The sequence below is a fragment of the Lutjanus erythropterus genome, chromosome 12, assembly GCF_056507025.1.
Source record: "Lutjanus erythropterus isolate fLutEry1 chromosome 12, fLutEry1.hap2, whole genome shotgun sequence".
NCBI classification, from domain to species: domain Eukaryota; kingdom Metazoa; phylum Chordata; class Actinopteri; order Lutjaniformes; family Lutjanidae; genus Lutjanus; species Lutjanus erythropterus.
The window spans coordinates 24,167,027-24,192,860 of record NC_139328.1 but is presented as its reverse complement, the minus strand read 5'-3'; the positions used below and the strand labels follow the sequence as shown (position 1 = coordinate 24,192,860).

The window sequence follows — 25,834 nt, the reverse complement described above, 5'->3', positions numbered from 1 at the left end:
ACACATACATAAATTGTGCAAAGTGCTGAGTAATAATTACTTGCACAAAAAGACAAAGAAATCACAGCACAGTGCCATCTTGTTCCCAGCTGTACTTTTACTCCATATGGACTTGAGTGACAACATTTCAACCACAAAGGGCATGAAAAGGACAACATGGTGGTTAATGTTGTTCTTTTTTCACAGATAAACATGTCTATGTAAAATAAAAAATACTGGAAGCCTAAAAGTGTGCATGCACTTGTGTCATTGTTTTTGTCTAAAAAAATATTGCTGTGAGAAATGCATGTGAATTATTTGGCATGTATTATTTCTAGTTCTGTGACTTGCACTTGGCATGTCAATATCCCACATCTACAAACATAACAGTTTCTCAACCCAGTGAGCAGAACTGTGTGCATAAGATCTGGTGTCATAGTTTATTTCTAATCTAGGGTTTATTAGTAACTTAAGGTTTATATACTAAGGAAAAAAGAGAAACAGAAAGAGCCTGTACATCACACAGAGCAAAACTAGAACAAAGCTTAAGCTAGGATCATCCTACCATTGATCCCCAACCAGTTCATATTAGAACCATTCACACTCTGGTTTCTTTATCCTTTGATCTCTGACCTCATCGTAACAAAACTAGGTTGCATTATTGGGCTACATGTACAATGAAACGCTTAAAAAAAAAAAAAAGGAAAATTCACTTAAGATGCAGTGACCTACTGACATCAAACCTTCACATTGTGACGTCCTTAAGAAACCCACTGTAAGCTCTGGGGAGAAAGTAGGTCTTTGTAATTGAAGGCTAAACCAGCCGGACCGCATCACATGCATATAAGTTGCTCTTCTACACTTGAGCTCCAGAAACCATCACAACCAATGACAACTCCTGTTCCCATCTCTGCATATCACGTACATCCCAAGCTTCTCTTATGTTAACAATGGTATGGCAAAATGAAAATGACAACTTTTTAAATGTGCCATTGTTATTTTTGTCATTTCTATTCAGAGAAAGGATAAAATAAAGAAAGTAAACTGTATTTGGGAAACAAATAATGATTATTTCTGTTTTCATTCATTCAGACAATCATTTTCTCAATAAAAAAAAAACCCAGTGCTAAAACTTAAGTGAAACAAATTGTGATATAATGCCCCACCACACTTTGGCTCACTTGAGCTCAAGGCAACGTCTTCTTGCCTGTTTTGTCCAAACAGCAATCAAAAAATCTATATAAAAAATATTAATGATAGAAAACAGAGAAAAGCTTTTAGAAGCTGGAACCAGAGAATGTTTGCTGCCGTTGCTTTAAAATATGATAATGATAGAAAACTGTCCAGTTATCAAAATACTTCCTGATCAATTTCCTGGCAATCTACTAAGCAGTTTCTAGACTAATTGTTTAAACTCTGAACAGTATTTCCAATGCCATGCCCAAATATATCATATCAGAAAATGACAGTGAAAATTAGGGTATTTAAAGATGCTTTTGTGCAATTATTTGGCTTCTGTCAGACTTTGAGGGAAGTTACAAAATCTTGGCAACAAACATATGACACTTCTCAGTATTCTGCTTTAATACTGAAACAGGCAAAAAATCTTTGCTGTGAGGACCTGAGGCTCTGTCATGTTTGTATCAATAATCAGTTTTCCACTGTTCTGGATACTTTGAACCTACAAATACAGTTTAAGAAAGCTGCATGTTCCTAAAAGAGCCATCCTACTTTAGTAAATACTGTTCAAGAAAATCAAAGCATTAAAAACCTAAAAGTTGCTCTTTACAGCTCTTTATCTCTGTCTTTTATTACACCATTGCATCAAAATAAGGCTATATGTAAGTCTTGGTTCCATGTTGTCAAGTTAATAATCTCCGACTCTGAGCCTCACTGGGGGCAAAGTGCACACAAGGACAGTCCTTTCGACTGGAAAGTGAGAAATTATAGCGCACACTGTCATCAGCCAGACAAGCATGAGTACACATGGGCAGGGCAACAAGCAAACCTTTATTTATATTGGACCAGGAGATTATATGGTGCAAACGGCTCTCTGTCATTAAGTGGCTGCTCAGATATATGTGGCGGTTTGGCGGGGATTGGTCTCATTACACAGACAAAGAGTTATGTTTAAACATAAACTTCATTAAAAATTCACTTCTTGTGTACTAAAAAACCTAACAGTATATCTTATAAGAAGCAATAGCTAGCCTATGGGCTTTCCTCCTTTTTGTGTCTACATTTGTTTCTTGAGATCCTGATGTGTAAACTGCTGACCATTTTTAAATGTTTTTTGGCTTTTTAAAAAAAGACAAAAGGGAGAAAATAAAGGAAACGGGAGGAAGGAGGGTGCCACAATTTGCTATGATTCAAGATGACACAATTGTAGTTTAAAAAAACAAAGATCTATTAATTAGATTGTTGACTATTGTTCTTAAAAAAGGATCTTTATGTAAATTTATCAGTTTATGGCTCTATGCTGCCAGTAAATTCATATTTTAAGACACTAAACGTGGCTAGCAAAGTTTACATTGGAGTTGAAATTATTACTTGACTAATCAGTAGTCAGTCTATAGGAAAATAATCTGCAACTATTTTCATAATCTATTAACTGTTAAAGTAATATTTTGAGCAAAAATACTGATTTCAGCCTCTTAAACATGGAGATTTCCTGCCTTTCTCTGCTCTATATCACACTGAACTGAATATGGATTTTGGACTGACATGACATTTAAATACATCACTTTGGACTTGGACTAGTTTTTTGCTAAACGAGAATGGACATTTTTCTCTATTTTCTGATATTTTATAGACCAATGGATTAATAAAAAAATACTAATCAGCAGAACAATCAATAGGTCTAATAAAAATGCTCACTAGTTGCAGCCCTAGTTTCTATTCAGTTCTTAATGGTTTTGTGTTTAATGAACTCAGTGTATCAATCATTCTAGCTGTGTAAAAGAAAATCAACATAATATCCCAAATCAAGGTAACTATAACAGAATATTCTGTCCTGACTGCCACCCTGCCTCCTCCTCTCTCCCATCATCACTGCTGCCCCGAGCTCGTCTCACCAGCCAGCTGTCCAAACAAATGTTACGTAGCCAGCGCTTATGTAATGAAGCATGGCAAGTGCTTAGCGCATCCTCTTAGTTTCCCCGTCTCATGCCATCATCAGTTCAAGCATCTCAGAGTATGACTGAACCTCCCCGTCTGTTCCTTCTGGCTAGAAAGTAGCTGGGATTCAAACCATCGATGTTATAGATCACTGTGAGCGCTCACGCTGAACGAATGGATAATAAAATAAAGTCTGCCCCTGAGCTTCTAGTGAACAAAAAGCTGCAATATCAGCTGCTGCATGTGAGTGAAAGAGGGAGAACGAGGCAGAGACAGAAAGAATAGTCACAAATCTCTGAGTGCATGTGACTAAAAGCATTTGACGATAACTTTAGGGATCAGCACTCTCTGCTTGCATGAATGGGATCAGAGAAGTAGCACGACTAATGAAATTTAAAGCAGACAGAAAATTCATTTTATGATAATTCTTCAGAAAGCAACAAACATGGTAAATGCTGAAATCTTAGCTGACATGGCAACCCAAAAAGCTTTATAATGAGTTGCATTGTGTTAGAAATATTTCTAAGTCACTGCAGCACGTTACTTTTACGCATGGGTTGTGCTGACTCTGCAACACAAACAAGCATGCAGTTTAGTAACAGATCAAGTTGTGGATGTCTGACTGTTTCTGTCTTTTTGTGATAGCATCCCTGCTGTTGGCACACATGCACAGATAAAAAAGCTGTCTTACCGTCTCATTCTCATCTGGGTACATACTGTCCTGTAGCCGAGTTGCTGCTGCAGAGGAATAAGTCTTGTAGTCGGCAGTGCTGCTGACGAGTGCACTGATGATGCAGAGAAACACAGCAGTCGCTGCCTATTCACAAACTCTCTCCCTGACTGACATGTCACTGTGGCAAACCAGATAATGTCACACTGGGGGCCCTGTACACACTCAAACATACACACCCACACCCCCAACACACAGGGACTCTCATTCACTCACACACATCCTTACATAAACAGAGAGAGAGAGAGAGAGAGAGTGTCCATACAGAGCTGAATGATGCCACAACACACACTGCTTGACCTACCCCTAATGCCGTAATGCCACTATGAACAACACACAACCAAGGACGCCTCAGCTGAAATAATAGCTCACATGCACGCACGCACGCGCACACACACATACACACACAGATATCCAATTGAAGCTCCCAGAGGGATTAAGAAAAGCTCCATAAAGTGAGGAACACTGTGCCCCCTGCCCCCACACACACAAAGACACATCTTCTCCTCTTTGTCTCTAATCAAACAAGTCATACAGGGCAGAGTTACGCTTTACACTGGATCATCCCCTTTAATCACTATCCAGGATATTCATTATCCTGCTGACAGTTGTGTGACAAGTCAAACTCCTATCATTCAGGGTGAGGAGGATCGTCACTCTTTTACCTAAAAAGGCATCAGTCTACTTTAAAATCATGTTCAGTATCTACTTAATAAAAGTCTATTTTTGTAATAGTGTGAAAGCTGTAAATCTTCACATCTTGGCTGCAGTTTTCGTCACAACTCCCACACTCTTGTTCATATGTAAATTAATTCTGTTGGTGTCAAACGGCTGGAAAACAACACCTCTGAGTTCTTCAGAGAGAATCTGATACACTGGATCAGTGTTAGACAAGTACTGGCTGTATTCACACTACACAGAGTTTTAGTCAATTTTTTTTTATATAAATTCTGTTTTAGCAATCAGTTACATTTCCAGGATACAGAATGCATTGCATGAAGGCTGTCAAATGTCAATATTTCAATATTTTATCAATACAACGTTTAAAAACAATATAAAACTAACATATAGTAGTATGTAAAGTACCAATGCTATAAAAAACAAAATATCTATACCTCAGTTTAGTTTAGACTTTACTTTCAGTGTTCAGTGACTTTTTCTGGACCAGTGTCGTGTGTAGGTTGTTCATAAAAAAAAAGAAAAAAGAAAGCAAGAAAAATAATTTATTTTATGTGCCTAGGACCTTTTTATAATTCTTTTTGCCATGGTATCGAAAGAGGTATCAAATATCATTTTGACACTACATTATGACATACATGGATATTGCCATTAGGATTGAAGATTTTCTTCATATCACCCCCCCGTAGTTCAAAATCTGTATTGTTATGCAGTAACTGCCTTTATGGAAGAATCTTTTTCTAAATCTGACTTTCAAGCAGGCTGAGCGATTTGTTGTATTACAGGGTGGTAAGAACTTAAATGCTTCAACATAAAGAAGTTAAGTTGGACAGGCACCAGAGCTGGAAGAGGAGTAGGTGAATTATAAATGAAGGCATACAAAAAAGGATTGAGAAAGAGAACAAAGAAAGAGACACAAAGGGAAGGTGTCAAACCTAACCTCACCCCTGCTCTGTTACACAAGAGCCAAACACACTGCAAACGAGTGGGTCAGCTGCCAGACAGCCTGAAGCTCGTTATGTTTGTGTGTGTGTCTCAGGTTGAGATCAGTACAGAACAGTACTATAAAGCCCTCAGGGCTGCTTCATAACATTTGCGATGAGCAGCACTAAAACTGACACTACCACAGTCTGCTGTACTCCATTGAGTCTGCTGATTTTTTTTTCCCAAATGAACTTCTGTTTGCTGACAGTAATTTTCCTGGAAGGAGAGACATCTGTGAAGTAATTTTGAGGCTCCAATCCTAAAATACGTCAGAATCTACAACAGAAAACAGTGAAATCACTGAACCAAAGTCTTCATTAATCAATAATGATACATTAAAAGACAGGACTAACACAATTAATATAAGGGGAAATAACTGGGAATGATCAATTAAACCTGTAAATTGTTTTAAACACCAAAAAGACTCCAGCTTCTGTTTTATTTGTTTCATAGGAAGGTAAATTTTCCATCTGGGTTTTGGACAGTTTTTCAGCCAAAACAAGATTATTGAAGATGACAATTCATAAACAAAACAATAAACCAAATAATCAATGCAACACTATCCAGATTAATAATAAGAAAAACTTTCAGTAGCTGCTGCCCTGAAAGCCACAGTCATCTGGTTGGCTGAATGATGACCCAGATGTGAGAGAAGTGGGTTTGTGACAGAAGGTCACCAGTTGTAATCCATAAACAATCTGGCAGGAAACAGGACGGAGGAAGATAAGACAAAAAGAAAGGATATAAACATACAACCGAGGTTATCAACTATTTTAGCAAAGACCGTAAAAGGTGAAGTCCGGGAAAAATATGAATGGCTTATTTAATTTTGACATCACTCTCGTTCTGTCAACAATTAGCATCAGCGCCCTTGAGCAAGTTATTTAATTTGCAGCAGTTCTGTAAAAGTCATGGAAGCCTAGTTATAATTAAAAGTGAGGGTGCAAGACTTGTATGTACTTGGTATGGCAGGATTTTTTTTCTGCAGGGGTGAGAAAAGTGAAAAGGAAAAAAGCACATTACAAGTTTGAATTAACTGAAGCCCCTCGCACTCTCTGCGGAAAATACTTCACCAAACTCCCTTTAAAAATGCGACTTATTAACAATTCCTTACGTATGGGAAAAAACACAGAAATCTAGAAACACAAGATAAAAGGCATCATATGATGGCAGTCTTCTTGTCAATTTGGCATCAATATAATGAATAAAGATAAACTTGATTTTGGATTTTATCACCTCAACTAATTACCAGCCTCTGTTGGTTAGTTGCGCTATTTTAGTGGTAGAATACAGTGGGAATGTACGTCAAACTGTCCAAAATTTTTAATTTCTCACTAAAATGGGTGCTGGTTTGTGGATCGGATACACACCAAATTAAACACTGACTCATAACAATGTTGATTCATCATTTATCTTATGCGTGATATATTTGAGGAGATTTTTGTCTATGACCAAAGTAACTTCCTGGTTTGCTGGATTCTTGTTTGGTGCTGGTGAAAGTGCACCTACCTCCATATAATAATGAACATGTTTGATTTGATTATGATTATGAACTATTTTTGATCAAAAGTAACTCAAATGATTAACATTAGCAAAATTATATGATCAAAAAGCAGGGTTGCAAAAGCACATAATGGCTCCTCCAAGCCTAATAGTGGGGACGCAGCTGCTCCACTTGCTCCAGATGCCTATGGTAGAAGTAGAGAAAGAAGAAAGAAGCTGCTATATTTAATGTATCACTGTAAATCCAGGGCAAAGTTATAAAAGACTTGCTCCACTGCAATTAATTCATGGTTTATTAAAATTCTTTACAAATTGGAGCCCATTGTTTATTATGTTTCCATCTGGGGGGCCCTCAGCATGAAAACATTTGGGACCCCTGATAGAGAGGATAATTTAGCATCTAAATAACCCTGCAGTGAGTTCTGACTCGCTCTGCCAACATGTGATATAATAAGCCTTTTTAAGAAGGCAGAGAAAGAGAATTAACAGTAGTGCAGATGGTCTGGCTCCCATTAACAGATCCCTCAGACTGTGTGTGTGCGTGTGTCTTCACATAACTGAACAGAAACGGGTGCCCTTGCTGAAGACCACTTGACTCAGTGGACGTCAGAGGGATGAATTTATGACTGGATTAATGAGTGACTTATTTTTATGTGCACCGGACGTGCATTAATGTGCATGGGTGTGTTCAGCCACTTAAAAGTACAACAAGGTGTGACAGTGTGAAGACATACACTTGCCAAATCAACTTCCTGCCACACTCGGTAATCAAACAAATGAGGAAGTGCTTCCTCCAATCAGTCATCCTGCTGAGAGTCATTAGTTGATTGCAGCTGTCATATAGAACGATGGGAGTCTGCAGGGTTGAGTGGTTGTTATTGACTGTGACAATCAAATGTGGGGGGTGCAGAGAGGGGCTAACTCTTAAGTGCCTGTTAGTTTAAAAAGTGAGACTCTAAGCAAAAGCTAAAAATAATGTGCAAAGAAAGAGATGATCCTTGTTTTCTGACTTACAGAATAGGAGTTTTTAAATTGAAGACTTCTTCTCAAGTATTGTAGACACACCGAAAACATACAGAGACAGATAGAGGTTCAAGTTCACCCAGTGTTTTCAGCGTAACAAAACAAAGTTACTAATAAGGAAAATTCTGAAACTACAAAACCTATTTTATAACACTAATATGAACAGTCAACATGCCAATGCATAATGGTAAAGGTCAAGTCCAGTAAATATCAATTGAAAGCAGCCATTTTTGGCTTTTTTGTCTGGACCATAGCAACGCTGGGTGATCAAGTGCTGGGAGTTTCCTTCTTGGACGGAAATGAATGGGTGCGAACAATCCTGAATTAGATCCTTGGAAGGTGATTTTCGATGCAACAGGCAGAATGACATCACTTTTGGCAAACTAGGGATGCTATGTTGAGCATGCCGATCATGGATTTCACCACTTCCTGTATCCGTTTCAAATTAAAAGCCCTCTAGCATTTTATACTGTACACAGTCCAACATATATTTTGACCTAGTCTTGGTTGTGTAGAGAATTGAAAAAAAAATGTGACAAATCCTGCAGTGGTCTTTTACAGAAGAATTTAAGGACTGGTGTGTGGGATTAGTGGCATCTAGCACTGAGCTTGCAGATAGCAAACACCTCCTTCCTACAGCGGCCACTAGCACAAAACATGAAATGCAGTATCTAGAGCCAGCGTTTGCTGTGTCCGTAATGGGATAGCGTAGAAACATAGCAGTGCAACACAGCACATGCTATGGAGGACCCTGTGCTCATTCTAAGGAAAGGAAAACACAATAATCCTTATTTTCAGGTGAGACTCATGAAAACATAGTACTACATACTGCCTCATTCCATATATACCATAAGATCCTTACATGTCTTACACACTGGTCCTCTAACTCATCACTGCAGTGCTTGCAGCAGGGCATTATAAGAAACTCGTCATTTAATGCATGTAAAACCAAAGCTCCCACGACTAAACTGTTCAACCAGATTGTCTAGTTTGATAAACACATGCTATATGAACTCATTTCAGCAGGTGCAAGTTTGTAGAGCCAATTTCTCCAGCCATCTCTTTTTTAAATACTATTTTAGTGAAGGCTGCGTTCTAAATGACCACATACTTCTATACTTTCCTGTGAATTCCTGATTATGTACTGCAACAGCTACATGCCCAAAAATGAATGTGTGGCATCACATGACAAGAGAAGAAGTCAGGGTTCAGCAGCCAGGAGCAAGTCAAAAAAACAGCATTGAGTGTTCATTGCCAAAACTAATCATGTGAGTTTTGCTCATACAGTATATAGCATACTCAGTGTTTTATCACAAGTGCTATTGGTTTATTATGATCCTGAAGGAAGAGGGGTGATGAAAAGCAGAATAGATGAGGCGGTGCAGTGAAGCAGCAAATTAAAACACACTGAGACCTGGACAGCCATTATACTCAGTGGCTAGAGGGAAACATCTGCTTCAGTGGACACAATGTCCAATCCACCGTGGCCAGGGGCTTTAAAACACACTGCATGCATGAAAGTATCAGGTTTTATCTCAGTCTGTAACTTCAACATTTTTTAACTAACGATCAATGGCCATTGGGCTTATTACAAACTCGATAATAATGTTGTGACAATGCAGTGCCATTTTTCAAAATTTCCTGCACCATTTCTTTTATTATCTCATAGTTGTGTTGCAGTGCGTCTCCTCTGAACTATGTGTCTTCTAAATTTGGATGCTGTGGCAGTGCAAAATGGAGTAGGTGGTGGGGATAACAGTATGGGAAAAGTATTGTTTACATTGATTATGTGTTGAGGTTAACTGCAAAAAATGCTGTTTGTTTGTTTTTACCAACCTTTGCATACTGATCCTTCAGTAACGCCCAAATGCAAACTTAAAATAACTTCTAGCCTCAGCTAAAACCGAACCTGACCTACACTGAACTACCAACTCTTTACTGGGTGTATTTTACTGTGAAGAAGCAATGGGAAGAACTGAGCTTGCATTAAAGGCATTATATGCAACATTTCCACATTAAAATGTCTAAAAACAACTAAAAATAAACCTATGTCATTTATTTTGTTAAGTTGTGTACTTAACATTATCCTAAATGCTTCCAACCATGTTCAAACCCGGACTTTGTTTGGCACAAACCTCAATAAATATCACATCATCACATCAAGTTTTTTTTCACGAACATGAAAATTGTAATGCAAAACTGATCATTTCCACTAATCATATCATAAATGCAATATCAATCAAAATAATCGCAATATGACTTCTTCAATCAAACTGTGCAGCCTTAGTCAACAGTGTCAAAGTTCACCGAAGTTGAACTTGATGTTAAACATTTGCATGAACTTACTTCGGCCCCCTAAGCACATCCACTGATCATGGCAATTCCACCAAAATTAACTTCACTGTTTTAAATTCTGGTGTACATGAAACAAAAATAAAAAGGAGAGAAAAAACAAAAAAACTAAATAAATAAAAGCCTGTCTTGTTGATAAGTCCCTCAGATATCATCAACATTCACTTAGCAGTGTCTGAGAAATGACTAACAAACAAGTGACAAACAAATGAATGCCCATTTTGGGACAGTAGTGACAATCATGAGATGTCACAGTCCCAAACCTCATTAAAAAGCAACTCAGCTGTCTGATGTAATGACAAATAGATGATGTGATCACAGCCCCACAATCTAATCCCCTAAAAAGTGCCAAGAAATGAAGTCTGGAGGATGGCAGAGCCAGCAGTGGCTGTTGAAAGTTGACTAGTCACTAGAGTAGTGACAAAGTAGGGCCCAGTGTCAGGTCCAGTGTGGCAGATAAGAGCCTGGCAAGGAGCTGCGCAGCTCTGCACACTCATGAACGAGTAGCTTATCACAAGAAGCTGGATGAGCTGCCAATAAGGAACGAGGCCTGGCAGCTAGAAACACAGCTCTACTTTCTGCATTTACACTCTTGCTTTGTTTTCATGATCAGTCATCCTTCTCCTGTTTTATTTCCTACTTCGTTTTGAAAAAGGATGCAGCAGGAAAGGAAAGGCATAAGAACAGATATAGGGGAGGGGCGGGGTTTGTATATTTCAGGAAGTCCTGACTCACACCTGAGCTATGGTCACCAGCAGCATGCTGCCATGTAAGAGGAAAAGCAAACAAGCAATCCACTGAAACTGGGACAGTTTCTCATCATCGAGCTTGTGTAGAGACACGCCCACCCTCTGACTCACATTTGATTTGTAGGACTGACAGTGTGTGTACACCTGACCAAACAACAATCAGTCACTTATGGAATAGCATGGTGTTGACAATTCAGTCATTTACATCTCTTGATATAGGAAAATACTGGACAAGGTGGAGGTGATGAATACCACATCACATCATTTCTCTCTTATAGTTCTTATAGCTCCTCAAACTGCATCGTACCAGATACACCACAGCCACTTAAATAAAATTATTTGGGTCTTCATCATGACTATTTAAGTTAATTTCTACAACAGCTAAAACTTACAACATCATGAAATGTAATAAACTCATAACAAAATTTGTCAACTGTCAATTAATTTAACATAGCATAAAGTGTTAGTGACTGATGTTGCTGTGATTACTTGCAGTCAAACACATGACACTGCCATGACACAGATATAGAACAGTGTCCTGATATCTAATTTTAACAACCAATCAAAAATTTGTGCTTTCTGTTTCCCCATTGTGCTTCACTCATTACCTGAAAAATTAACTGAGGGAAGAAAAAAAAAAAACCTTGTGACCAAAAGCAGAGATTTTGTATTTCATGCAATTCTTGCAGTTGCAGATCACATGACACAGAATGAGGAAATCACAGAGTGTTTTGTTTACTTTCTCACAAAGCTGAACTGTTGTCTACATTACCAAAAACCAGCTTGACTGCTTTGGCCTTTCTCCTGCCATTTAAATGGCCGAGGAAGGAAGGAACTCCATTGTGGACCGGGGCTGCTTTCAGAGAATATATGGACTTTGAAATTCTATATGCTCACATTTAGTTAACCTTTAAAAACACATCACACTGAGTCACTGGTGATGTCATTGTATGATGTATCGCTCTGAAAACAGAACTTCTGAAAGTCAAGTTGACAGAGTGTTTGTGTGACCAACACTTGTAGGAAAAAGCTTACAGGCAAGTATCAAGAGTCACTTAGGGCGTTTTGACACCTACCTCATTTGGCCTGGACCTTTTAGTTTGATCTGGACCAAAATTACAAGTTTAAAACCTGCCATGGACCACAGTCCAGACCAAAAAAACAGACTTTGGCTGGACAAAAAGAGGTGGTCTCATTCCAGATCAAAGTGAACCATGACTCAATTTGTTTCTAACGTGAAAACATATTTTGGATGGTTCAGACTTTTGGAACAATTACAGGAAATTATGACACAATATCACCAAAACAAAATGAGCCGCAGGAGCACATGGGGACAGAGGGAGACAAGACATTGAATTGACATCTGGTCTGAGGACTTTGTAAAAAGTCAACTGGAAAAAACAGTAGTGATGATAATATTATGGTGACAACAATGTAAACAACACTGATGACAGCCTACCTTTCGTATTGTAAACACGCCAACTTCAGACAGACCAATCAATGCAAAATATAGGGACACACAGCCACAAGACGACAGGATATAGGCATGACGTGTAAAGTTCTTCAGTCCGCTTGGATAACTGCAAAAACTAACCAAACCAAATGTAAACAGCATCTCAAAAAAAGTGAACCTTGGTTTTAACCCTGGTCCAAATTTTTAAGTGTGAAAGCACCCTTAGTGGATGTGAAGTAAAATGTTGTCTGAGTCTTTTTAGTTAGATCAATAAGAAGAGTGGGAGTAATCTAATATCACTGTGGGAGACAGAATATTATATTTTTTAGTACTTTGACCAAATGTGTTGTCCACTTCAGTAGTGTAATGTATAAAAATTTCTTAAAAAGTGTATTATTTTGTATAGTTTATGCTTAAAACTACTTGAGTATGTGCACTGATTTGTAAATTGAATATCAGTGCTACAGTAAAGTGTGAATTTTAACATAATCTCTTATATTATGAATGTTATGGTATATTTTAGGGACGGGAGTTGAGAACCGGATCCAGTTAAAAAGCGGATCCAAACTGTCTGATCCATTGGAATTGTATGTGTCTAAGTTTATCAATTCCTTTTATCAATGCCAGCATGTTTTTCTGACAGTTGCACATTCCAAAACAATGACGTCAAACTCATGCTCTACGCTGAAACTTGCAACAAGAAGGAGGCGATACTTATTACTGAGAAATCAGTATCGGTGTATGAATTGTGCACACTAATTTGATAATTCGACAGAACATAATGGTTGTATTTTAATTTTAGTTTTATTTAAAATACCAAATGTTCAATAACCACATTTCATTTCACTGCAATATCAGCCGATATATCAATATCTGAATTGTTTTACTTCCTAATATTGTTATTGGCCCCAAAAATCCAGTTTCAGTCAGGCATTAATAATGGCATTGATAACTATAAAATCTTATCAATCCCTGTCCCTATTTATGGTTAGTCTATATTGTGGTTATAATACTTAAAAAAAAAGGGAAAGGAAGATTAAGAAGGTAAAGAACTGCACACTGGTTCTTTATAAATGAACAATAAATAATGAAATGAGTGTGACATACTCACAGAAAAACATCCAAATTGCATTTAAAAATGCTGCTACAAATCTGTCAAAGCCAATGTCACAACAGAAGTTGTTGTGCTTGATGAGTACATAGTACAATTGTTATGTATAACATTAGTATTGGTATTCAGGTCACTAGTCCACTAACTGTAAAAGTACTACTGTATACATGTGTAACTTGAACACAACTTTTACTGCTATCTGCTTCTTTCTATACACAAAGAACTGGCCTACACCCAGTGGCGGCACCACACAGACCCAGTTTCTATTTTGTCACTGGCTTTTGTTCAGCGGCAGACTGAGCTAATGATTTCAGGAACAAACAGCCCCACTGACCAAGCTCACCAGTAATCAGCTGTCCCATCTCACGAAGGCTTTCTGACTGAAGCTGCATTTGTCTGCACCTCAGTAGCTTTAGCAGCCGGGAGTGACAGATCACTCTCCTGTTCAACAAACCTTAATAAGGTCAAGAGTTCAGATCACCAGAACATATCAAGTAGCTAAAAAAGGGAAGAACTAGAGGGAAGTCTTGGTTTACATGAATAAAATTAGAAAAATAAGTAGAGCCAACTGTGCAAAACCTGGTGTGACATTTTCAGTGTCATATGCCGACATAAAATTTGATTTGAACGATCCCTGCACAAATTTACTCTGGATATTTTAAAATAAAAACTAACGCTGACACTGGATTAGGCCCAGAATTCAAACTGGGTCTCAAACTGGGTCTCAGACAGGGTACGAAATTAGCTTTGGATACACAAAAACATTTAACAGCACAAAGTAATCTTTAAACTTTTGTGTCTTTACCTGGAGATGTTCAGTGGAACTGCTGCTCAGTTCGTCTCCAGACTCTGAGTCATTGGTGCGTCTCTCTTCACCTGCAGAGTCACAGTGCTGGGTGTTGTCCACGTCCAGCGGGGCTCTGACCAGGTCTGGGGATCGAGCTCGGGTGCGGGGTAGAGTGCTGGACCTTCCTTTGTGGTCGGGCTGGTGGCCTCCGCCGTGGACAAGGATATCAGCCAGAGCTCGCTCATGGTCGGTAGGAGTGATGGGGGGGTGATGGTGGTTGCTGTCCCTGCGATGAATGGGGGGACTGAAGTGCCCGGAAGAGGCAGTTTGTGCAGAGGGTGAGCGCCGATTATTGGACTCACGTCTGTGAAGGTTCTCAGTGGACCGGTCCTGGAGTCCCAGCTCCAGATTGGTTGGCTTTACCCAGAGTGCACCACCACCACTTTGTGGAGGTGTGTTGCCAGTGGAAGCAGGAGGATGTAGGAGTGGTTTAGGAGGTGGCATGAGGGCCTTGCGGACTTCACGGACATACTGCGCTGGTACGTAGAAAGCTTTAGTCCCTTCTTCCTTCCTAACCTGCCACCAGTCCTCGTTGGTTTTCTTGACCAGCATGTAACATTCCCCCTGGTGGATGGAAATGAGGCGGTCCTTGGCCTTGTATTCATAGTCATACTCCACCTCAATGTAGACCTGGCCCGGAGCAATAGGCAGCTCTGCCATGATGCCTCTGACTGTCCACGAGGCAGCTCACCGCAAGAGGAAGATGTTGATTAGCATGGTCTCCTGAGCAGAGCTGGAAATAGACCATGAAAGTCCTGAGTTAATTACATGTCCATATAAATACATCTATTTCCATATTTTACAGGAATGCACATAAGTTTATTTTCTCTAAAAGTGCATTTTACCTCATCTTGGTCTATGATTAAATTTCATATGGCTGTATTTTCAAAAGGAAACTAATAAATTAAGATGAAAAACTAGTATTACCGAGAAAGTGGCTTACAGTTCAAGGATCCTGTCAGGCTGTACATTAACTGTACTTATACACACATACATACATACATACAAGTAGACATATATGTTTACTTTAGCATCAAAATGCCATCTTCACAAGCCCTCCAAAAACATCTTCCCAAGTGAAATCACGTAGGTTTCTGCATGATGACGTTCCTACATAAAAAAACAACCAAGTTTAGGGGAGGGGACTGTAGAACATCAGTGATAGATTACTATCTTTTTTGCAAACAGCTGAGTGGGAGTTTCCCTTTGAAAAACCCAGAAAAGCACATATATGAAGTTGCCCTTTGAGTCTACTTTACTTTTATTAGGGTCTAAAACATATTTTACTCTAAAACTTTAATACTTTGAAAATCCTTCTAAACAACAATCTTACAGTTCCTCACCTAACCAAAGTGACTAAGCCTTTGTTATGTATTTTTAAGTCAGAAAAAATGCCTCCTTTTCGGTCTTCTTACGCAACACATACTACAACAAAGACACAAACAAGCCTAATACTCACCTAACCCAATCAGAACAAATGAATGAGACACAAACTGAAGACTTTAATCCTCTTCAAAGGTTGCAGAGCTTTAGAGCAGCACATAATGTCAGGCAGGAGGGGAGACAATAATGTGACTCACATGGTCTTCCTCCACTACTGTATCTCAGTTTTCTCTCTCTAACTCTGTCTTTCTCCTCCTCTGTTCCTGTCTGCTAATGACAGCTAGTCAAGCAGCAACTGAGGCATGTTGAGCGCAGAGATTAGTCGAATCACACATAGTTTCCTGCTGAAGTCACACGTGTGTACACACACACACACACACACACACACACACACACACACACACACACACACACACACACACACACACACAAAGACACTCTTACAACATGAGGTGAGGCTCCAGCACACCTTGAGCAACCTGAGCTTTGAAGTGTCTCTTTTTTAAAGTAGTTTAAAAAAAATGCTAATAACTTCGGAGCCAGAGGAAACAAAACACATGTAATGGAGCCAGACCTTAGTTTAAAGGCATATCTTATCTGTAGGGAACTTGGAGGGCAAACTTGAGTTCAATAATACTAATCCAAGGGGCACATAACGACAAACAATTTTAAGTACACATTTTGACCAAGGGCAGGAGTGTGACATGATGAGCTCTTGTCATACTCTGCCTCAGGCTACCTCTACTATTTTGATATGAAGATATGGTACCACATTGCTGCTAGCGTTAGCTGGAGCCCCAGGTAGTAGTAGGGAAAGAAACATTTCATGTTCTAACAAGCTGAAGGGTTTCTTCACACCTGGAGTGTTTCACCCCAAGGCTCAATTCGTTTTGGGCGTATGTGAAGACAGCAATTGCACTCGGGTGCAGGGCAGACTGCCTAGAGAGGGTGGTCTCAGTTTGCCTCCTCTAAAACTCTGAAGCAGTTTGTTTGCAGTCAACCCTACCATCTGAAACAACTGTTTAGAAGTCTGTCCTTACTAGCATCTTATTTTTGAAATATAGGCTACATATTGAACTTCTCTTGCTGCAGTGCTGAAGGTTCATTACAACACTAACTTCTGAACATATTATTAGTATTTCCTGGACTGCTGGTGATCTAGGAAATGCAATGTTTACAACAGCCCTATTATTTTAATTTACTCAAGGAAAGAGAGTGTGAGGCAAATGCCTTAAATGTTAACAGTAAGTCCCACTAGTAATCAATGCAGACACTTCATAGGTACATTATACCTCCAGACTTAATTAAAACAGCACTAGAGGTGTCGCATTTGTAGACTGTTAGATGTGAATTCTTGACTAGTTCAGACCAAAGTGTTGATCAGATCAACAATGTCAAATGTCACACCGTTTATCATATTGACATTTACTTATTGTGCTCTCAGTTCACCAAAAGGGCAAGCTGCATTTTTTTTTTTTAAAGGTTATTTTTTGGGCATTTTTGCCTTTATTGACAGTGACAGCTGAAGGTATGATAGGAAAGGGGGGTGAAGAGACAGGGGATGACACGCAGCAAACGAGCCACAGGCGGGATTCGAACCGGCAGCCGCTGCAGAGGACTAACAGCCTCAATACATGGTGCGCACGCCCTACCGACTGAGCTATAGGGGCGCCCGCAAGCTGCATTTTTAAGATAAATGAGTGCCTAGCCATCCAAAAAAAAACAAAAAAAAGAAAAAACAAAATGAGGTTCAATTTTACCCCCAGACAGTGGTTTCAAAGACAGTGGTGCAGTCTGGCTGAGCGTCATCTGATCTAGATGAAGTGGCAGGATATTACAGCGTCAGTAGCAGTTACAGCAGGATATTACAATACTGGTCATAATTACAATCCCACTAACTCATCAGTGAGTCACATCCAGTGAGATGTTTGCTTCTCACTGGATGAGAAAAAAACAAGATTATGATGACAATGATTTTAATGGACAATCAAGACTAGAAATCTCTCCTTCTGCTTTTATAATCATAATGCACTAACAGAGAAAAATCCAGCACCGCCCGACCATACAACAAATAACTTTTACTGCTGTGTCTATATTGTAGTTGCAGCTGTCAGACAGACAAAATCCTGATGGATCTATTTAGGGTTCACATTTTCAAAGAATGATTTTGCCATCCTACTTAGGCTCTGGAGAATCAAAAATGAGCGTTACACCATAGGAAGTATCCGCATTCAACACACATAAAGTGACATGAGCTACACCCTTTTATAGCCACTTAATTAACAGGCACACACACACACTTTAAAAGTGGTGCTACCATAAAAGTGGCAGCTGAACAGCAAAAGTGGGTTAGGCAGCTATTATGCAATATTACTATGGCATCTGTTTAACCTTTGGCAGTTGTGCATTAGTTTAAAGGGATAGTCCCCCTGCCTCTCCAAACTGCAAGCATGTCAACGACCATCTCTCACTGGTAATAAGTCAGTCTAAGTCTGTGGTTCTCACACTATTGGGGGGGCACTTTAATGCTACTGACACTACTGTCTGATTGCCTTTTCCAGCAACAAACTGTCATTTTGTAAGGCAAATATTGGTCTCTCCAAAGCTACCACACTCCTTAAGAAAAAAATGAAATTTTATCACACTGAACACAGGAGCTGCTGGTCTATTGCTGCCTTGATCTATTAGTTTGGTGTTTCAAAAGTTTTGTTTGGATACACCAAAGTTACACAATAACATAAACAAAGTCACACAATAATCCAAACAAACAAACCAATTGAGGCAGTGGTAGACCAGCTACTCCCATGTTCTTACAGGTAAAATAGCTGTTTTCGCTTAAGGAGTCTGGTTGCTCTGAAGAGAGCGATATTTGGCTTATATAACAGTTTCCCATCACAATAAGATAAAGTGGTGAAAATATTGTAAATATAGAATACACTTTTTTAGGTGGACCTTTATTAAATGGTTAATGTCGTGCTGCTGACCCAGCAGTACATTGCTTAGCTTCCATGATGTTACCCAACTCTGCTTCTCTAAATCGCGTGCTCATGAACTGCCATCTACTGTTGGTAATACACTGACTAGCCATAAGTACCTCATACAACCCCAATTCAAATAATCCAAACTATCCCTTTAATAAAGATCTGTGATTAGGCGTGATTAGGCCAGCAGCCTCAGGATTACTCCTGATACAGTGACCGCAGGGATAATATCACCATGGATTACATCGCTGGTTCAGGCAAACAGGCACTGAGTGAAATCTCCCCAACAGAATATCCATTAGCCAAATTAACTCAGAAACAATACACAGAGTGCTGTACAGCTGACTGGTGAAGCAGACTGGGTGATGGGCGTATCATGACAAGAACTGGCAGCTTTCCTCATTAACCTGTGACCTGCTAATTCAGCTGATGGGAAGAAGACAGTGTTTCTTCTATTTCTATCTAATCCCAAAGACATGTGGACTGAGGCTGAGGAACTGTGTTAGCTTTTTTACTGAGCAATAAGCCTCAATTATAAAGCACATTTCCAAAAATTGTAAGTAAGATCAGTATTAGCACTTTTTTTTAACCCATAACTAAGAAGCCACACTTCAGGATTTCCAGTTGACTTTTACTGACATCATCTCCAGTAGGTGTGAGATTTTATCTGTGCACATTGCTACACTGAATGCTCTATTACACAATCTGTCATGGTGATGCACTTCTTTTAAGAACTCTGTGGTGTGCCAAGACACAACCTTATCTTTCCTGTACTTTTCCAAATCTAATAACTGAGAGCAAACAGCAGGCCTGAGAGAGCCCAGCAGCAAATATCATTCATCTTTTCTACAAGTATCACTTCGCTGGTAAATTAGTCAAACAGGCTGCTGAGAAATTCTGTGACTTAAGTCACTGTAGCAGTTATATAAAGTTAGATAAAAGTTAGATAAAAGTTAATTTCCTGTCTTCCTTGTGCAATATTTCCCCCGGTTGTTTTTTCTTGTCTCATTCGCTCCTCGTCAGTATCCTGCCCAATTTTTTAGGTAAATCAGTATCCAGTCTGACAGCTGTTGATTTAAATAGTCAGACTGAAACACCTCCTCTCACATGATACAGTAAATCTAAAAATGGCATAGTAAAGATTTTGAAACTCTTTCATGCATTATTAACAAATTTTCCATTACATTACAGCGTACATATAAGCATAATTGCAACAAATCTTGAGAAAAATACTTTGTTTATTTTTAGGTCAACATTTTTAAAGATTTAAATAATTGCCAATTATTTTGATAATCAATTAATTAATCAGTAATTTTTTAAAGAAAAAAGTTAATATTCACTGATTTTAGCTTCTTAAATATGAACATTTTCTAGTTTCTTTATTCCTCTATGACAGTAAACTGAATATCTTTGGGTTGTGGACAAAGCAATTGACATTTGAGGATGTCTTCTTGGACTCTGGGAAACAATGATCGACATTTTTCACCATTTTCTGACATTTTATAGACCAAACAACTAATCAATTAATTGAGGAAATTATGTACAGATCAACTAGTGATGGAAACAATCGTTAGTTGCAGCCCTAGACCAAATATTTTAGAGCTGAAACACTTAAATTTAATTAATTCTGCCTTCTCGTTAAAAAAATATAATGAAACTAATGATCCTTTGAGTACAGCTGGGCAACGCCACAAACAACACATTAAATTATTCATTATTCATTTAAAAAGCATTTAGTAGGTTAAAAGGATAGTTCAGATTATTCTAGGGGGGTTTTATGTGGTACTATAGCGGATTACCTATAGTAGATGGCAGTTAGGACGCCCCCAGTTCAGAGAAGCCACATGAGCCAAATATTCCACGACTCCATTATTAAACTCAGAAATTTTAACTTGCAGAGTTGGTTGGTTTGGATTCACCAAAGTCACATAAAACACAAACTAACAGATTGTGGTAGCAGTAGACCTGTGATTCCCATGTTCTGCAAGATACAATCACTCATTTTGCCCATGGAGTTTGGTGGTTTTTTGGGGAGAGCAATATTTAGCTTATATAACAGCTGTTTGTTGATGGAAAAGGCTGTCTGACCAGCGGTAGTGAAAATAGTGTAAATATAGCATACATTTCAGCTGATATTGAGTTTTTTCAGGTGGACCTTTTTTAAGATAGTGTTTTGCTGATGATGATGATAGTACATTGCTTAACTTCCTTCAGCAGTACTCCTGCTTCTTCACCAAACCAGGGGGTGTGTCAACTGCCATCTACTGTAGGTAATACACTGACTATGGATAAGTACCTCGTACAACCCCACTTCAATAATCCGAACTATCCCTTTAAGTGTCTCTTTCACTTATCTCTACCTAGATTAAGCTCAAGCATCAGCACTGCTATTTAGCAGACAGCACAAATCTTCTCAGAGTCCAATCAGCAAAATCAGAGGAAGCACCTTAATTTGATGTGATGGTAATAAGATTTACAGCGGCCTGGAAGGTGGATGGGTGGATCTGAAGAATAAAACCATCCAGAGCTACAAGACACGATGGCACAACCTTGGCTGAAGAGTATAAAGTGATGGGAAGGTAGAAGAAATTTGTGTGGGACTGTTTAAACTGATACGTGGTGGAAAATCTGCCGCTGTCAGCATATGTAGCACCCCTTTTTTCTCCCACCTCAGCACAACAGAAAGCAGTACCTTGGAAAAGGTTTTTCACTGTTAACGCATGAAATGTTTCCACTGAAACATGGACGAGAGAGGCAGCAGAGTCACCGCTCTGCATTGGCTCTCACATGACACTCGTTAGCAGAGTTCAGACTGTTTCTATCCAGAGCCGGGCTGCGCATAATTACTTTGAGTGAGTTCTTTTCATCAGAGAGAGCACATTTCTCTCCCATTATGGAGTTATTTAAGGAGAAGGAAAAGGAGGTTGGAGAGATGATTATCAGGCTCACTCAACTAATTTTAAGAATTCACATAATGTTGTTACAGAGCAGCCAAGATGTCAGTTTTTCAGAAAGACAGCTGTGACTCTTCTTTCCTGGTTAAGCAAGTTAAAGAAACATTAACTATTCTACCTCAAACAGCTTGAAAATAATTTTATTGCTACACTGACTTGTAAGATGATGAATGATTCCTCCATCATTTCCATTCTGCCTCCCCTACGCCTGTTCTCACACTATGTAACTTTGATGGCCGGGCCAAGACAAGCTAATGATGCTTTGTGGCGCTAAGTCAAAGACATCAACTATGTCAGAGACTTTGGTGATACTGGCTCATATTTTATGGAGAAAATGTTTCTGCTCCTTCCTCTGATGTCCTCTGGCTGCTTTGTCTCAAATCTCTGATTTACTGTTTCCTGATGGACAGTGGAGTAAACTATTAGCTCATTGGCTGTCCTGGATTTGGAGCTCAGACTACTGGGAGAGTATTGGTGTTTACATCGTTAGCACTGGAGTTGTAGACTAGTGTGATTCACTGAGTGTACTCTGTAGATATAAGATATATAAGACTGCCAATAAACACTTGTTTAGTCCCCAGGAAACAACAATAACCTCTGTGTTAGTAACCTACATGCTGAGAATAACAAATTAGCACATGAACATAAACGAGCCACGACAAGGCAAATTTACCTCTTCTACAATAAAGTAATAAATGTTGAATCTTTTCATGTCAGGTCTTTATTTTATGCACCAAATTATGGTGAGTTGTATCAATAAGAGTATCAATGAGCAGTATTAGTATATCAATACCAGTATCAACCAAATCCTAACAATATCGATCCCTATACAGAATATACAATATATGCATAAACACATCTTTTGCAATGATCCCTCTACTGTGGTTAGCAAACACTTGTAACTAAGCTATGTAAGGAAGACAGGATATTTTACAGCTCAGCAATAAACACTATTGTCCAAAATGCTGCTTATAAAGCAAAAACACAAAAAAACAACCTGCGTTATGTTTTGTAAAAATGAAAGTTTCTATATCGGACAACATATTACGCTGATACCAATAAAGACGGATACTGCAGCTGTGATCTGGCTCTACTTGTTGCTATTCAACTAGTGAGTAATATTAGCTGCTTGTGATGTCTTGAGTTGTCACGCTTTATGTTTGGCTGTGTTAGCAAAGTGGTCAGCACAGTAATAATGTAACTGTAACAAATGGACAGCCGTCCATAATTACAACTGTAGTGTATTAAATGAATTGCACTCTGAAACTGGAGGCACCAAATCACAAAAAATACCAAATCTTAGAAAACTGAACCTCTGTAACCATGTCATGAATCTGGACAGACATGTTGCCTTTAAGTTTTGCAAATGTTCTCAATGCTTTGAGCTGCAAGAGCACCATTTACTTCTCTTCTGTTGGGGTGGTGGCAGACATTTCAGAGCTACAAACATCAAATAAAAAAAAATATATCACCACACCTCAATATCATGATGGATAAGTGAAAGAATGAGTTTTGTCCAATTTGTAACATCATCAGGAGAGCAGAGCCAGTCAAGAGCTGCACTGTGACCTTCACACGTAGTCACACCAAATGTAGGTCCACGTTTCCCAAAACAGCCCGGATTCAGCACAGACTGTCCCAGTTAGGCACCTCTCACCACGACTTTCCTCGAAACTCAACTCCCTGAGGTCCCCTTGCAACTGTCATAACCACAATCTGTCACACTTCAACAAACTACATCCAGCTGCATCTCACTTAAAGTGGGCATCTTCAGAGAGACGAGAGACGAGAGTACACAGCATAAATAAAACACAGAAGAGGACACCTTTAGAGACAGATAGGTCACTCGGTGTAGGAATAAGAGCAGACACTGTCAAATACAACATCACCTTCCTGTGACACAGTAAATCTTTCAGCTCACACATACAACAAGTATGTGTAATAAATAAACCGGTTCACCTACTAGAAGTTGCATCACAGCCATGTGGAAAGAATCTGGTTATTCATGAAGTTCAAACTATTACACGACTATCTCATTGACATAGAATTTATACTTCAATTTTCATAATCAAATTTAGACGTGCAACTATCAATTAATATATTTTCAGTGACTCAACTAACTGTTCTATGTCACAAAACATGTCCAAATAAAAGAACAAAATCAAAAGATATTCAATTTACAACAAAAAAGCAGCAAATGTTTGTTTGTTTTTTTCTTTAGAAATCATCTAAATTACTTATTATTCATTCATTATTCATATAGACTTACTCATCGTCAACAATTAAAAGTGTTATCAATCAAGTTCCTGTCAACACTTTTGTTTTTAGGTCAAGTAAGAGCTTCATAATTGCAAATAAGTACAGGCTGTTATCCAAGTTACAATAACTACTTAATATAATGAAGGTTGAAAGTCTTTAAGGTAATACTTATGACTTTTGATGGCCACTCATCATTGCAGTTATTGAAAGTAACTAACTATATTTATACAAGTACTGTACTCAAGTACAATTTTGAGGTAGTTGTACTTGAGTATTTCCATGTTTTACTATTTTCCACTTTTATTTCACCACATCTGAGGCAAATATCGTACCTTTTACTCCACATGTATTTAATTACTCTGGATATTCAGACTCATGGTACAAAAGATAATCAACTAAAAAATTCAGATGTAAATTATAGATGAAACTCACAAGCTGGACAGCATGTAAAGTAGGCTATTTAAAGTCATTCAAATTAGCTCCACATTTACCAGCTGAATAACTCATTGATGCATCAGTAATAACAACACAATAATATGATATGTGATGTGATATTTTGAAATGGGCCATCCTGCATAAGTACTTTTTACTTACAGTATATTTTGCTGCCATTACATCTGTACATTCACTTTCATTATTGTACTTAGTAACAGAGTATTTCTACACTTATTTACTTATATTATATTATATTATACTATATTATAGATTTTATACACTTATTTATTATTTTTTATTTATTTATTAGTATTTCTACACTTAGTTATTGCTTTTACTTGAGTACAAGCTCTAAACATATCATCCACAACTAATACAGTTAATAATTCCTCGAGTAATAATAAAAAAACAAAACAGTGCTTAGATCAATCAACAGTCACACCAACCAGCTCGACTGTGATTTACAATACAGTTTCCAGCCAACAAATATTGAGTTTGTCTTAAATCAAAGATCTCCAGCCTTCTGATATTACCGTTAAGACACATTATTTCTCACACACACGATTAAACATTATTATCACACTCAAAAGGTAAAATGACCTGTTACCTGTTTTATGACCAGGAGCACTGCTGCACCCTGACAGGTTAATATTACTGCTCGTGACAGCTAATGAAATTAAACCACCAACATTAAAATGTGCTAAAAGTTTTCTGAACACTTCAAATACACCTGTGTCAGGTTTGATGATACTACCTGAGCTGGTATTTCTAAAGGGATCAGATAACTTTGCAGTTCCTGATATTTGCACAACATTCCTCTAAACTTCATAAGCCATGCTAATAGTTTTGTGCACGTTCAGGCAAGATGTAATAGTCTTACCCTTGACTTTTATTCACGTTTTGTAGTTTTACCATGGGGTAATAGCTCTTGTCTGGGTGTCTACAATGATTTACAGAAGCTAATCTGTCGCTAACGTTAGCTAGCTAATTAGCTTTGTGGCTAAACATTCCTGAGTGTCCCAACCAAACACTGCCGCAGTCAAAGATCCGCACCCCGACCTACCTTCTCCACTGGAGTGAGACAGTCCCGGGTGAAAAGAAAACACACTCCAATTACCCAGGATGAGGTTAAATTCCCGTAAACTTTCCTGTCGACCGACCAGCGCGTGAAACTAGTTCGTTACTTATTAGGTCTGTCAGATAGCAGCGTTCCCGTCTCTCCTGTTCTTCCCTGGCCGGTGTAATCCACATCAGTGCTCGCTCCCGTACACTCACGCCTGCCTGCCTGCCCTCACA

At 38.6% G+C, this 25,834-nt stretch overlaps 1 protein-coding gene across 9 annotated transcripts in view; it reads right to left on the bottom strand.

Annotated features, from left to right (window-relative positions):
- The window catches only part of LOC146318044 (rho GTPase-activating protein 12-like), a 68,034-nt gene extending 42,200 nt beyond the window's left edge, over window positions 1–25,834 (bottom strand). For 7 of the 9 annotated variants that reach the window (XM_084731630.1, XM_084731633.1, XM_084731636.1 and 4 more), the window contains exons 1-2: window positions 25,602–25,833; window positions 14,485–15,259 (exon numbers count right to left, since the gene is read on the bottom strand). In XM_084731630.1, coding sequence (XP_084587756.1) covers window positions 14,485–15,186 — 702 coding nt within the window. In that variant the 5' untranslated portion in view covers window positions 15,187–15,259; window positions 25,602–25,833. Of the gene's footprint in view, window positions 1–14,484; window positions 15,260–15,985; window positions 16,167–25,601 lie in introns of those variants that run through there. The other 2 variants (XM_084731632.1, XM_084731631.1) reach the window with 2 other exon arrangements.